Below are 16,204 nucleotides of genomic sequence, written 5' to 3' on the forward strand. Positions count from 1 at the left end.
CTTGAACACACCCCAATGGAGTTGGAAGTCAAGAAGATCACTTATTGATATGATGTTTTTGAGATGAGACATGTAAACAAAAAATCAACATTCTAAGATGTGGCATTTTTAATTCCTAAAGTTTTTCACTGCCTAATTTTCTCTGAACCTAAACTCCTAGATTAGCATTTGTAAACCTTTATCCCCTCTAGTTAGTGGTGGAGATTTATTTCTCCATTGTAAGGAGATTTATTTCTCCATTGTAAGCCTTTCAAAATTTCAACCTTAAGGCATATCAATGAATTGGTCCTACGGGTGGCTCATTGGTGTTACCTCTCCCCTTGGTCCCTTGCTCGTCCCCTCAGTCTTCTAGCCTCAGGTTCTAGTCTCCTTTCTTCCTCATTTCTCTTTCTGTCAACTCACTGTTGGATAGGACCTTTTGTGCGATTGTTGGATAGAGACATTTGTTGGTTGCAAGTCGCCTCCTTTCCCTTGCTCCGCTCAGTTTTCTAAAAACTTGGGAAGCTACATGGACCTACTAAAAAATGATCTAAGATAGCTTCAAACCATATGATTAATCTATCCTAAATTTCCAATCTATACTTCGACTCCTTATTTTGCTCAGAGTTTGAATGCAAGGAATGTTGTAGGGTCTAGCTCTTGTTTTCAAGTCTTCTCAGCTCCAAGGGTAGCAATTTTGATAGCTACAATTTGAAATTTTAAGTCGTTCAAAAATTGATCTAATTTTGGTGCCTTCAATCTCCTCCAATTCGTTTTTATTAGGGTCAATAAGTTTGTTGTCCATTCTCAAGCTTTCCTCTTTTGATTTTTGAGCCTCATGAGAGTCATGAGAGGTGTCGCCTTGCTACTATTAGGATTCTAGATGCATTGTATATAAAGAATGGCCTCACAAAAGATGTTTTGTAGATATGAGTTTCTCATTTGTAAGATGGAGTATATATTTCCCTCCATACGTGAAAGCAGTCCTCTTTGGTGTCAATGATTTTTATCATACTATTGCTAACACTAGGCGATATGAGATTCTCAGGTAGGAGAGGGGCCTCCGTCAAGAGTTAGTAGCCCTTAAAAGAGAAGAAAGGCCTACAGATGCTTGGAATCAGAAGTGCCTTGTTGCAGCAACAAGGGCTTATATGCAGATCATCAGAGAGCAGACTATGTCTTTCACGTACATGAATCCTTTTGGATCCAGATGGGAGGAAGAGTCAATAAACACATTTTCTCTACTCGGCCTGAAACATGGTAGAGTGTATCTCAGGTTATTGACTCTAGCGGGATTTTGCTGGCAAATATCTTAATGTTGTTATGTGCATTGCTACAGACTTTTATGCCTCCCTTCTTCTAGCATATATTGATTTGTCTGTTAGAGATGATGCCAAGCATATGGTTTAGTAGAATATTTGAAATTTGGTGAAACGCCATATTACAAATCTACCTGATGTTTCTTTCACCAAAATGGAATTCAGGATTGCACTTGTTCGTCATATTACAAATCTACCTCATGTTTCTTTCACCAATACGGAATTCAGGATTGCACTTGTTCTCCACGAGGATAGATGTCAATGTGTAGATAGGTGATATGATTGGGGACCAGGTTACCTCAGCCCTGCAAGGCGTTTGGGACTCTAGTATGATGCTCAATTCACTTATAGAGCGTCTATTTCATCTTATCCTACAAGGTGGTTGCAAAAATCTCATCTCCTAATGGAGACCCATCACTTTATTACGAACATTTTACAAGATTTTGACCAAAGCAATCACTTAGCGTTTGCAAATCATTCTTCTTGATCTTATTCACATGATATGTAGATTGGCTTTGTGCATGGTAGAAGCATTTTTAATCATATTTTGTCTTTCTGGGAAGCTTCAAATTGGGTTCTACAAAGTTGCCGATGCCTTGCCATTCTACTCGGGTTTTGAAAAGGCATATGACAGAGTAGACAAGAGTTTTTTAAAGTGTATCCTTCCATGCTTTGGATTCTTTGATGCATGGATTCCCTCTCTTACATACTGAAGCAATGAGCGAAATTTTGATATCCCAGGTGGACATTATTGGGTTGAGACTTTCTCTTAGACCAGATGAGATCTTGTATAGTGAGTTGATTGATGATACTGCTATTTTTTTGGATGCTAACACACAGGACCTCACATCCTTTAGAGCAAGCTTGGATTTGTTTTGCATTGCACCACTTGCACACATTAATTGGAACAAATTGAATGGATTATGGATTAGTGATTAGGATACTTTAGCTTAGGGGGCTCATCTTGGTTTTACTTGGATCTAAAGGGTGTCCTTGTCAGGTACTTGGGTTACCAGGTCGGTTTGTGCATCTCCCCTTCGTAACAATTCGTTGTTGTGTTGGAGATAAGCAGAAGGAAGCTTTTTTTGGAGCTCATTCAAACCTGACCTTACTTCTAGGGTAGGGGTGGTCAACCTTGGTATTGTTGGCCACGGCTTGGTTTATTTGTTCTTGTTGGTGCCATTCTAGGGATTGCATCACTCAGCTCAATTCTAATTGACAAGGAAGTAGTCTAAATGGTTTAGAAGATATCAGAGCTAGGGTGGCTTGAGACACTTGAGACCTACTCAAGTGGGAAGATGGCCTCAATATTTTAGATCCACACTTGTAGAGCAGAGCTTTGTTATGCAATAAGGTGGCCAAAGTACTCTTTTCAGGACATGAATCGTTGAATGATTTTTTCATGAGATGCATATAGCCTTGCACTCCTTCCACTGGTAGAGATTGGAAAGATAGTACCGGATGGATCTTTACATCAGTCCATCTCAAAGTTTCTTCCTCCCCTCTTGATGAGCATGGCACACTACTAAGTACTTCTGACTATATGTAGTGGTCTTCATGGGAGAGTGGTCATGCTTTCGCTATAGGCTCTTGGAGCCATAGCCTTGGATTGGATTCTTTTGGATGACAAGTTTCACTCTAGGGACACATGGTTAGGATGAGGGTCAGACGTGGTCGCCTTGGTCTTTGATGTTCACTCTTGGGGTAGGTTACCCTAGTCAAGAGCTGGCAAGACACTGCTCAAAATTGAAATTCCAAAATTGGAATAACAAGAGCGTTAGCTTGTAAGGCAAGTAGCCACTACCAAAATGACTACAAAAAAAATCTATTAAAGATCAATCATCATAGGGGGTAAAGGGAGGAAGAGGGGGAGTTGGTTAAGAGAGCGATTTGGGTGTGGCAAAAGGATTGAGAGTGTGGATTCAAGATGGGGAAGTAAGGATAGGAGTAGATAAATTTGGGAGTAAGGATAGGAGTAGATAAATTTGGGAGGGAAAGGCGTGAAGATGAGAGGGTAAAAGAGGTGGTAGAGAGTATGGAACGGGGGGTGAGAGTGATCAAGTAGAGGGGTGATAGTATGGGGTAGGAGGAAAGAGAGATTAGAGCTTTGCTATTATACATCAATATTTTAAGGGGAGCAAGGATACTTGAAGAGAGTGCACTAAGGATACAACAACTGAGTGAACACAATGCCCAATGAGGGGCTTCAGTCCTTCATGTTGTATGTATACATGAGGTTGAAGTCCTCTCTCTCTTAGAGTCTAGCCTCTATCTTATAGAGTATTCTCTCTTTCTTATAGAGTGTTCTCTCTCTCTTATAGAGTATAGCACCTCTCTAGTCCAAAGTAAGTCTTGTCAGCAAAAGTCTAGCTTTTGTCGTAAAGTATTGTCTCCAACTACCAGAATTGAAATGAGAGTCTTGATTAGAGAGCGTTCTTACTCGAAACATAGTGTAGAATATCCATGCTCTAAAAATAGTCCTTTCTCTAGATCAAAATTATGTAAATATAGAAAATTGTTCATTCTTGGGTGTAATATCGTCCTCAACCCTAGGGGCTTCACTCTTTACAAACCCATATAGAACGAGGGAGAAAACATGTATTTAAATGCCCCTATATATTAAAATTTCCTTTGAACAAAATTGTTTCTCTTCTTCTAGATGTATACATATTTGAATATTGAATTTAGGGTTCCCTCTCTATTGAAATTTATACTTTAAATAAGTATTCTCTAGAATTCATCATGTAAGTCTCCAGTGTTCTTATAAAAAATGTTTATTGTCTAAGGTGCTATATTACATGTTTATAAGGTGACATCCAAATATTTATTGTGTAAGGTGCTATATTACATGTTATAAGGTGACATGTCATGTAAGTCCCCAATGTTCTTATAAAAAATGTTTATTGTCTAAGGTGCTATATTACATGTTTATAAGGTGACATCCAAATATTTATTGTGTAAGGTGCTATATTACATGTTATAAGGTGACATCCTTTGTTATTCTCCCCCATCTCTCCTTTATTCTATCATGGTATTAGAGCCTTGGGCGAGCACTCTTCCAAGATGCTACATCCTTCAAACCGTCCCAAAAGACTAATTAATAATTAGAATGTTGGTGGTTTGAGAGGCCATCTCCATCCCCATTTGTTTCTTAGGAATGCCATCTTCATTCTTGTATATTGTTAAGCTTTTGAAGAGCTTTGAGTTTGTATATTTCACTCCCATGTTGAAGAGGAAGATGTGATAGAAGTTTTGGCTCGAGAAGTTCATGATTTTGCTCCACATAGCTATGCTCATTCCTTGCTCATTTAAGTGATATATATAGCTTTTGTATATGTAATCCTCAATTTTCAACTTTGTAAGGGATCTATGAAAGACAAAATCAAAAAAGAGAGTCACTTGCTGTACTTTGATTTGTACCCAAAGTGCTCAAGGACACTCCTATCAATAGTGGAGGTTCAAAGATTTATGCCTCTTTATAAGGCAACCAACTCCAAGGACCTTCATCATTTAGGGAGATGCAAGATGCAACTATATGCCTCATTTCCTAACTCACTTTAATCAAGACTAAAGCCTTGAACAAGTTAAGGAAAAGATCTTGTGCTTTGGGCTCAGAGCACATCAACTTCTACATAGATATTCTTTCTACTATTTTTCATGGATTTGCTACATGTATAGGAGACAAATGCCAACCCGACTTAGCCCAGTAGCAAGCACTTGTTAGGGATGAGACAAATGGGAGCCTAGACTAGTTAGATCACATTAAGTAGACCCATAAATCAACTGCAAAGACATTTCAACTAAACTTGAACATTTTCTTTTCTCAATGAGACCAAGCCTATTACCTCTACTATTCCATGTCATTCAAACATTATTGTGAACCTGGAAATAGTTTGACACCTCAAATCCAATAGACCCATGACTATAAATGCTCCAACTTGTACCCTAAAGAATAATATCAAAGCCAACATCATCACCCATGCAACTTCATCATAGAGGTCAAATAGCCATCCAAATGGCTCCTTTGTGTAACTTCAATGCTTGTCTTGATCTTTTGGGGCCACTCTTAAAGCTTATAACTAAAGCATAGAGCAAAAGGCTTCGAGGCATTTGAAAGATCCGTGAGCCCTAAAATTCTCGAAAGAAAAAGGCCGCATGGCATAGAACTATTCCACATCATCATTTCCCTAATGAAGCTACATGACTAAATAAGGCAAGCTGCACTAAATGACACACATCATGTACAACATCTCCAATTGATCCATAGTACCATATCAATACCTCATCAACACCTAACACATCATCATCCCCTAAGCATTCAAACCAGCGAACAATCATCGACCATCAATGCAAAGTTGACCAAGTTACCAAGGTCAAATATGTCAATGGAAATTGGGCTATAACAGTCCACCAATTGCCTAATTAGTTTTTTTTCTTTTTCAGGGGTCAATCCATGGAGGAAAAGGTGTAAGATTAGATTGTGAAGGCATTGATGGATTGAGGAGATGTAATCTGTTTCTAGACCGCGTGTTGTTCTTTTCTACCTTATTCTCTTCTTCTTGGACTATTGCTTCTTTTAGATTCATGTGATCCTTGGATCAAACACATCTGAAATGGTTGATGTTCTTCTACTTGGTCCCTTTTCTATTGGGCGGCTTAGTATTTTATAAATGCATTAGCCCCATTAACCTTTTTGAGGTTTCCACCACAAGGATTCTTAGGGTTGCTAATAGTTGGTTCTCATTCATTGGGGAATGATGTCTTCTCTCTATTGTTTTGATGAAGTCACAAGGGTAATACATAAAGAAAATATAGACTTATGGATAAGTTTCATGGATGCCAAGACCCTCCTACTCATACCATGCTCTTCTTTTAAAAGCATCCACATTTTTTTGGGGGAATCTTGTCTTCCCTCTATTGTTTAGATGAAGTCATAAGGGTGATACATAAAGAAAATATAGACTTATGGATAAGTTTAACGATAGACAAGACCCATCCTATGCATACCACTCTCTTCTTTTAAAAGCATGCGCGTTTTTCCCACTTGCAAGGAAGAAATTCAAAAGCATTGAAAAGCTCAAAAAGTGTCTTTTTAGACACCACCATAAAGATAATGAGGCCTTTCGACTATCAAAGCAAATTTATTCCTCTCAAGATAAATCAACATTTCAATGAGTGGCAAATTTTGTGTAAGCATCACAATAACGTAGACCTATGAGTGCTCGAAACACTACTGACATATCAAATATTTGCTCCAAAGCACAAAATCAACAACAAAAGCAAACACCATACATGTTTCTAACTGCATACAAGACAAATCAAAGGTCGAAGCCAAAAATGGGACATAGACAAAGCGATTAACCTTCCAATTGTAGATAAGGCATTTCTTCCAATGTTTTTGCCCTCTGTCTCTTATATCAATTTTCTGTGCATCCCCTCTATCATCGCTCTTTCTTTCTAACATCATCGGCACCTTCAAGCTTTTCCTTGTGCAATCTACCATGAGCTAATTACCCTTCATTTTATAGCCCTCACAAGATTGTATTGGACGTGTCTTGCAATATCAAGTTGAATATCCACGTACATCCCTCTATGTCTACGACCGAAATTTGTGTGCCCATTTTCTCTTATTGAATTGGCTATGAATCAAAAATCAAAAGCTTAGATGCCCGTGTCCCTATTTGATATTTTGCTGAATAAAAACACAACTTACAAATGTAACAATTCATTTAGCATACACAAAGACAATGACCATGCAAACCACATTGCATACAACATAGGAAGAAATAATCTTAAGTTTGGGAATAAGCCCTCTAGATATCATAGGGAGTACTAAGCAATTCTACATCCCCACTCGCCACATCCAAGGGACAATCCATGGCCTATTTTAAAGCATCTTAAGTAGTCTATCAAAATCATACTATAGCTCCAACTCGTTCATTACTCAATAAAAAAAAATTCAACATTAAGAAACTTATTCCTTGGCCCTACTTGTGAACATGGTAGCAAAGCCGATATGACTATAGACTCTCCTTAGGCTTCCTAGAGGACTAGAGGCTCAATTTGAAATGAGGAATTACTTGTGCAATTTTGAAATTTAGTTACGGGTGCACATGAAGATATAAATATTGCTTTTTAAAAAAAATCATAAGTTTGCCAAACATAAGATGGTCCAACTTCTTGCATGGCTATAGGTCAATGTTTGGTTGAGTATAATCATTTTGAGTTGAGCCCCTTTCCTTCACGCTATATCCTTAGAGCTATATACACCTTTGTAAGACTAGAATATATCCAATCGTACAAATTCAAACTTTGTCTTTCTACAGTCCAAAATTTTACAAAGAAAATAAAAGAGAAAGCGAGAAGAAAAATGAGTTAACAAATTTTAAGAAAATAAAAGAGAAAGCGAGAAGAAAAATGAGTTACAAATTTTCTTTAAAAACAAAAGGTAGCCATAGTTAGCAAGCACAGCAAGGCTTATGTCATCATCAGTGCCCAACCATACGCAGCTATACTAGGTCTCTAAAGACCCGTGGAGTTTCTTGGGCAAACCAATGCTTCCTAAAATACATCAATCAAAGATAACAAGAAACAAAGAAGAAAAGAAGGTGACTAAGCAAAAAATAAACAAACGAGCCAAGAAACAAAATCGACCAAAAAACATTGGAAAAACCTCTCTCACTCACTCATGTACCGCTTCCTACATAGATGCAAATTACATTCCCAACTTAGAAAGCACATGCAAACTCGATTAAACTCTCTTTTGAAACTAAAATGGTAGTTCTTCACCACACCATTCTTCTCCTTAAAGCTAGTTTATTAAATGGTATTCTTCACCACACCAGGGTATCCTTTGGAGTGGGCCACACAGCATCAGTTCCATAACATGCCTCTAAAATCGAAACAGGCTATCAAGACGAGTAGCTTGACATGCGACAATTGCATGGTAAGGGTGAAATCAAACGTTGTTGGAATTAACCTTCACAAAAGTCTGCATGGCAAAAACAACTACACTACAAAAAACCTCCACATAGACATAGAGATACAAAAAGCAAAGGTTAACTTATTATAAACAAGGCAACAGAGAGCTTAGTGATTAATTTGACTTACACTGTGCTTGCCACCCAGGGCCCTGCAACAGTTGGAGACAAGCTGAGTGTCAGCCTAATCCCAAACAAGAGAACAGAAAACGAACAATATCTAAGCACTTTTCAAATCATTCCATTGGAGGCACAGAATATCACCGAAAAAGTTTGAAGTGAACAGATCGCTGACACAAGCCCAAAAAAAGGAAGGTTAGCAATCCCAGGATATTGATAGGGAGCTCAAAGCCACTCATCACACAAGTATACTGAGCTCAAAATTCCTGAGAGGCACCTCCAGCTTCCCCCTTGGCCTTTCCAGACTTCTTGGGTAATAGAGTTGCATGAATGTTCGGTAATACTCCCCCATTTGCAATGACCACATTGCCAAGCAGCTTGCTAAGCTCCTCATCGTTTCTCACTGCAAGCTGAATATGGCGAGGAATAATCCTATTCTTCTTGTTGTCTCGTGCAGCATTCCCAGCAAGCTCCAAGATCTGCAGCGCACCCTTACACGTGAAACTTTCACTCTAAACGGTCGCCAGCAAGCGTGTTGTGAGCGCGAGACTTGGTAAAGCCTTCTTGCAGACAAGGTAGCAAGCAATCACAAGCATTTAAGCTTATAGGAAGTCAGCAGGGAAGTTTCAAATTCGAAATGCTACCTCTGCAGCCAGATATTCCATCACAGCAGCCATGTATACAGGAGCTCCAGCTCCAACACGCTCAGAATATCTGCCTTTCTTTAAAAATCTTGCAATCCGGCCGACTGGAAACTGAAGGCCAGCCTTCTGCGAGCGGGAGACAGACTTAGCATCCTTTGGCTTGCCTCTTCCACCTCCACCTGCAGCCATGGGAGCGTACCTGGGGAAAATTGGCAGGATCGCCACAATCATGCAGTCAAAATTTGCTGTGGCCTGAGCTCAGACGGAATCTCTTCCCCTTCCCTCTCCCTTTCTCAATCCCTCCCTCGCCCCCCTCCCCCCTCTCCTCCCCCCCTCTCTCTCTCTCTCTCTTTCTCTCTCGTCTTCCCCTGTTGCTTCAGGTAGTTGCCACCTTCATTCCAGCCAAAAACAACTTTGAACAAGAGTCTTGAAAGGTACAGTCCTCTCTTTCCTCCAGTTTCCAACTTGCACCCCCAAAATTCTGTACTGCCCGCCTGTGCAAGATCTAAGAAAGCAAAAAGTGAACGGGAATAAGGGAAAGGAAGGAAACAAACCTGCAAATTTTGCTCGCAATGCAAGTGAAAACACGGCAACAAACTATAAGTAACCCGCCTAATCCGGCTTGATTATTGCTACTGGACACGTGTCACTCATGCCAAGTGGACGTGTGTGCTGCGAGACAAAAATCTTGCTCCCAATCCAATGCTCTTCTCTTTCCCCAAAATCTGTCCAAAGCGACATCTTGCTTCCTTGCTTGCTTTTGAAGCACATTCACATGGCTCCAGCAGTGGGCTCACACCATGTGCCCGGCCAGGAGAAAGAACATGTAGAGGAAGATGGCACTGAGTGATATCGCTCACACCACTTGGACATCATTTAAATAAAGACTTCCTATTAATTTTTGCATCAACCCCACATTTTGCCTGGCGTAAGGGGATCAATCCCCAACCAGCGCATCTCCGTGGTTTTCTCTCCCGTCGCCCAAGCAGTTGGGCAGCCTCTCAAGGCCAATCATCTCTTTTTGTCCTCTCCATGTACGGCCCCTCATCGCCTATTGTTCTCCATGTACGACCTCCCTGGTTTTCTCTCCCGTCACCCAAGTAGTTGGGCAGCCTCTCAAGGCCAATCATCTCTTTTTGTCCTCTCCATGTACGGCCCCTCGTTGCCTATTGGACCACGTAGGATTACAAGCGCACATTTCCTTTTTGGATGATAACTCGACGGGTGGTGTGAACCCGCCCTTGGTTTCCATTAATCTTGAGAATCTGTAAGCATGGGTACTAGTTTGAAAGGCCTTGAAAAAAGGAATCCATTGTGACCTTAATCTTAGAAAACGGAGTTTCGAACGATGAAATAAACCATTTTGTATGGGAAAACGCTAGAAAGTTTTACTCGAGACCACTTAGTATACATAACATAGTGGGTACCAATGGGAATGGAATTCCCTTATTAAGGTTATCTTTAGTTTAACACATTACATAACCTAATTGTTGGTAGGAAAGGCCCCTTAGTTTATCCCAAGTGAGACAACTCACAGCCTTAACACAGTACGAAAAGTGCAAGTGTGCTCTATTCCCAAACACTTGGAAAGTGAGGACACCATTGCATGGCCAACACTTAACTTGGCCCTTGGGACCTTAATAATTTTTATTAGATAAAACTAAGCTATGAAGGGCATGGTTGCTACGATATTGACTATTGAAGAGCCCAACCTCCTCAATATGAAGAACAAGTACCATGCCTCTCTAGAGTTCAAACAGTTTGGTATAAAGTAGTGTTGGATGACTGAATCGATAGTGTTATTGCATGTAGCTTCATTGGCAAACATTTAGGCATTCAGGGCAATTTCAAGAAGTTAGAAAGGAATTTCACTAGGGAGCATTATGCATCAGTATATTTCGCTTTCCAAGTCTGTTGAAAAGTGAAGGCTTCCATAGGCCCTTAAAATCATTTCAGTAGTGATTGCTATGCAACTTCAATTGTCGCAATAGATATTAATTGCTTCATCAATTTTGAAGACCTTCATGTTTTGCAGAATCCATCTAAGCCATAAAGACTTGCAAATGCACCATATACATCGATTGGTAATCTTCTTCCATCAAAGACATAGTCACTATAGTTTTCTTTTGATTGAGCCAAGAGATATCCCCAAATTTCTAGCACAAAGCAGTTTACAAAAGTGGATCACCATGTGTCCACATCTTCGAGCTAACCTGAATCACAACACAGGCATAGTAAGTCTATTCCCACTCACAAGTTGATCCCATCTCCTATGGTTCCCTTCAACTATTAGAGCACACAAAGGCATGCCTCCAACGCATCTTCCTTGGTATAGATGCAAACTCATAGAGCAACCTAACTTGAAAGGTGATGTTGGGATGAGCATTGGCTAGTACAGTAAACTCTTGATGAGTAGTCAAGAAAAAACAATGGGGCAAGTCTACTGGTTGAGCATCATCTTTAGTGCTCAACTTTACCCTAATCTTTGTTAAAGTGATTGCCACCTTGCAATTCTCCACTTGATATCTCTCAATATCTCCAGGCAGTATTTACTCCTACAACATGAATGTCCCATTCTACTCTTTCCAAATTTTGATGCCAAGAAATTAGTGAAGTAGGCGAAGGTTGGTCATGTCGATCTCCATCTTCAACCATGCCTTCACCTCTTCGATTTTCTCCTTGTGAGCCTCCATAATTGAGCTTTATCAAGAGGATGCATAATCGCCTTGCTGCAATTTTCCAATCATGATGTCATTCTACTTTTTATAGCAGTCTTTAACCATATGACCCATTTTACCACAGTAGTAGCATTCAACATTGTTGTTTGCATTTTGGCCTCTTTGCCATCCACCACGACCTCTTTGGCTCCCCCTGCCTCTAAAGTTACCACATCCTCCTCGATAGGACTGGTTTTCTTAAATTGGCTACATATTCTGATTTTTGCCATGGCCTCCAAATCAGCCTACTCTTCCTCTGCCTCTACCTCTTCTAGCATTTGAGTAGAAGATAGCTTCTTTTGAAGTTTCTCCGAAAGAAGATGCACCACCATTCTCTGCTCTTCAGAAATTAAAAGAGCAATCAACTCCTCAAAATCAAGAAAATTCTCACAGACGGCAATGGATGTCTGGAATTGTGCATAATCCTTTCCTTGACCATTCAAGGTCACAGAAACTAAATCACCATCTTCCATTGGCGACCCAATAGAAGCAAGTGCAACTGCAATCTTCTTCACCTTCATGTGGTAGTCATTGATGCTCATATTTTCTCTCTGCACATTATGCAACTCCTACTTGAGCTGCATTTTCCTAGCTTGCATATTTGTGCTATACATTTTTGTCAAAGTATCCCATGCCTCCTTCGGCATGCTTGCATCCTGAATATGCACAATCATAGAATCTAAAATACTAATAAACAGCCAATACATAACTTTTCTGGCTCTCTCATGCCATCCTTTAAATGCCTGCAACTCTTGTTGATTGGGAACATTAGGAATAACTGGTTCTTGTTCAGCTCCAGTAATGAACTCCCGATAGCCCTTTCCCTTAAGGAAATTCGTCATTCTAAACTTCCATGCTTGGAAGTTGTTCTTGTCAAGCTTTTTAGTGACAATACGCCATTACAGAACACTACAAAATATTCTATCACTGCAAAGAAACACTTCTGTCTCACAAGGGCAAATCTGCAAAACTGACGAGAGTGGTATTTGACCACACAGTCACTTCCTAATGACGATTATGCATCAACAGGCAATAAGAATGATTCTGTCACTCCTAATATCTCTGCGCACATGCATACGATGTAATTTCTATGATAACTTTTCACTGACCTGTAGAACAATGGTCGCACAGCAAAAACAGGAAACTTTCTCGAGTGCCTGTAGAAAACTTCCGCTACTAAAACGGGCCCCAAAATAGCATATATTGCCCTCTCGCCACACCGCAAAGGGCGTCCCAATCAATCTCAGATAGTGCACTCTTGCACTTTCCAACTGTGCTACCTGTAGAGATTTGCTCCCAAACTTGAAGAAAAAGGAAAGCAACACTGATCCTCTTACTAGGACACCGCAAACTTGGTTTGCTTTCTTAAGCTCCTTACCATGAACCGAGCTCTGACACCATGTGAAGAGAGTGGGAGAGAAGGAAGGAGTCTCACTTGCAGCTTTCTCACATACATAATGGGGGAATATACACAAAGGTGGAGGCTAAAAATAGTTTTCCTCTTCTTAGTTGTGAAAGCCAAAAGAGCTCTAAGTACAAAAGAATAGGTGAACCCTATATGTGGGTCTCAAACCAAACTCAGCTAACTAAGGTGGCATACTAACTAAGCCACTAACTAGAGTACATAAAGATAGTTGTCATCCAGCTATTATTCATGGGCGGTGTACAACCACATCTGCAGCTAATAAGTCGGTGACATAAATGCACAACGGTCACCCTGGCATATCATGAGTGGAGCACGATATCTCAACAAGAGGTCCTTGGGATGTTAGTGGAAGAGTCAAGCCTGTGGGAGAACTTGATGATGTGTGGAGTTAAGGTGACATAAAGCCCATGATAGAGTGTTGTGATAATCAAATACATATGGTTTAATGTGGGTCTCCTAGCTATGGCCTTGTGTGGATAAGTGCCACTGTCACTCCTATAAGTCATGCATCTAGTTTGGTGAACATGGAGGGACTATCCGCAAGCCTGATATGTGTATCGATGCTTTCTTGTGTCTCTCACTCCGAGCCTCGACTACATCACCTCCTTAAGGTATGTTGGTTTGTGTTATTTGATTAGAGATACACAATAATCACACTTTGGGTGGAGTCTAGATGAGTGCCCTAACCTCAGCTATGCGCCCAAAGTAGGTGGTGTATATGTTGTATATTCTCATAAATAAAAGATGCCAAACATGGTTGATCTAGGTAAGACAAGAGGCTGGAGATGGGCCAAAACCCATCCCTAGATAGACAATGTTAAGAACCACTGATATTATAGTATAGATCCATTTCAAAGCAAAATGTTTCTTTGACTATATCTCCTATTTATCACAAAAAGTACAAATGCAACCCTCTCAAGGTATGCCCACAACTCAAACACTCTTAATACGTAGCCAGTGTGATGAAACATGGAATTGTCCAATGAGATTCTCAAATAAGGTGGGGGAGGTGGATCCATACATAGGTTGGTGGATTGATGAATCTCTCCTTTGATACCTTTAAGCAGTGGTCTCTATCAAGTCAATACTTTAGTCAAATTGCCCATCCACGGTTTGGGATACTGGTGGCAAAGAACTTCTACAAAACTCAAATGGATGTAACCCATGCAATTGGCATTAAAGACCTAAGGATCCATGCAATTTTTTGTTGATGTATGTAAGTCATGAATGCAAGCTTCATGCATTTTCAAGTCTACAAATGTAGAATGGTATACAAGGTTAGCTCCGAAGAGATAAAGAATGGTACACAATTTGAGCTTGTTTTAGAGCATTTTTTGTTGTCAAATCATATGAGTTGTTTCTTTGAGTGATTGCTAAGGTGTGTGTAGTGTCAAACCTCACTAAAAACACTAAAATATGGAGTTTGAATCAGATTTTGATGAGGTGTGAGTGAGTTCACAACCACCCCCTTGAAAATCCCTCATTTGTTGTTTTTGAGTAGTTGTTTTTTATGTTTTTTTAAATTTGAGTAGGTAGATTAGGTAGGATAGCACCCCTCATGCTCACAAACCTAGCATAAAAACTTAAAATTTCACATGGAGCACCAAAAACTAGTCAATGACATAGCCAAAGTGTGTTGCTATGTTAAGCTTAACGTAGCGATTGCAAGAGTCGCTAAGTTATAAAGCAGTGTGGCTGATCGCATTATTTGAGAACTGGCCAGCTAGCCCCATGAACCTCACCTAATTAACACGTGGAATTAAATGAGCTCATAACTATCACATCAAAAGTCAACCCACTGCTTTATGGTTGATGTAGCAACTCTGAAGTGGCTGCAATAAGGAGTCACTACCATATTCATCTAATGAAGGAGTTGCTGATATATTCATCCATTACATTACAAACCCATTGCATTAAGATGTTGCCACTTTACTAGTCACTGCTCACGTTATTTAAGTCACTATGCTAAGAGTCATGGCTATAAGAAATCATTGTGTTAAGAAGTCACTCCATTATAATGCAATGCAGTGACCTGATAATGCAAGGAATCAAGAAGTTACCGCTTTAAGGCCAATGTAGCAATGAGTGCTGCTTTAGGGCTAGGAAGACTCAATGATTGATTCTGATTGAAACAACCAGATTAAGTGAGCAACACATGCACCTGAGGTCTAGTAGGGTGATAGGAGTTGACCTACATCTGGAAGAGAGTGCTTCAAATAATATTTTAACCAGCCCATCACATACCACATTGTCAATTCCATCTGGGATCTTGACCTTGTGCTCTTATTCAATTCATGGTCCCATACACATGGAGTCCTCGATCTCGGATGATGCTAAAATGGGGGGAAACCCAAATCCTAGGGTCACCCACCAATGGGGATAAACAAGAAATTGTGTTTTTAGAATCATTAACTACAAATTAAGACTGTATTGGACATGATGGAAGGTGAGGAAGGGCCTAGTGAATTTGGAGACGTGAAGGCGTTGGTTAATAACCTGGCATTTTGGAGGAGGGTATCTGATGTAGTGGAAGCTATGAAGCCAATTTGGTTTTGCAATCCATAGGTTGGATGTGAAGGACCTGGCTAGCACTGGCAGAGCTCCCTGTGAAGCTCTGTTTCTATTAGGACCACTGCTTGCACATTTCAACGGAGGGTCCACCGAGATACACCCAGATCCACCTATTACATTCACTCAGGATTATCCTTGGACAGTTACGTGTGTCATTGCACCGATTTCGTATTGAGAGCAGATGAGTAGAGGGGATACCTAGGGAGAGTCGTATCTGCACATTGTGTGAGTGCCATAAGGTGGAGTCAGAGGAGCACTTTTTCTTTCGTTGCTCAGTCTACTATGAGATTTGTGGACGATACCATTCCCTTTTCAGAGACGGATTCGAGGCCCTCTCTAGACTCCTATACCCAGATCAGAGATGCCTGGTAGTTTTTATTCACAAGGTAGTCCGGCATAGAGATCCTCTCATCAGATTGAGGAGACAGGAGCAGGGGACCATAGGAGG

At 40.2% G+C, this 16,204-nt stretch overlaps 1 protein-coding gene across 2 annotated transcripts; it reads right to left on the reverse strand.

Annotated features, from left to right (window-relative positions):
• Positions 1-8,356: 8,356 nt before the first annotated feature.
• Positions 8,357-9,324, reverse strand: LOC147901307 (histone H2AX-like). Of its 2 annotated transcripts, XR_015541225.1 has the most exons (3): positions 9,043-9,324; positions 8,543-8,877; positions 8,357-8,430 (listed from the first exon to the last, which is right to left on the reverse strand). XR_015541225.1 is itself a non-coding variant. In XM_087376353.1 (2 exons), exons 1-2 carry the CDS (start codon positions 9,271-9,273, stop codon positions 8,656-8,658), a joined length of 453 nt encoding a protein of 150 aa, XP_087232479.1. In that variant the 5' UTR covers positions 9,274-9,324; the 3' UTR covers positions 8,357-8,655. The 2 variants fall into 2 exon arrangements, 1 of the variants encoding a protein (XP_087232479.1); XM_087376353.1 differs by having other exon boundaries at positions 8,357-8,877.
• Between the last annotated feature and the right edge of the window lie 6,880 nt (positions 9,325-16,204).

This window comes from Dipteris shenzhenensis, chromosome 6 (genome assembly GCF_047967505.1).
Source record: "Dipteris shenzhenensis isolate YYH24624 ecotype China chromosome 6, Dip_SZ_1.0, whole genome shotgun sequence".
Taxonomy (NCBI): Eukaryota; Viridiplantae; Streptophyta; class Polypodiopsida; order Gleicheniales; family Dipteridaceae; genus Dipteris; species Dipteris shenzhenensis.

What these genes read in the sequence shown, in the direction of transcription:
- LOC147901307 (XM_087376353.1), bottom strand. Translation starts at nt 9,273, where the DNA reads ATGATTGTGGCGATCCTGCCAATTTTCCCCAGGTACGCTCCCATGGCT. An exon ending in TGGAATATCTGGCTGCAGAG is followed by an intron (nt 8,878 to 9,042) that starts GTAGCATTTCGA and finishes GGTGCGCTGCAG; the next exon opens with ATCTTGGAGCTTGCTGGGAA.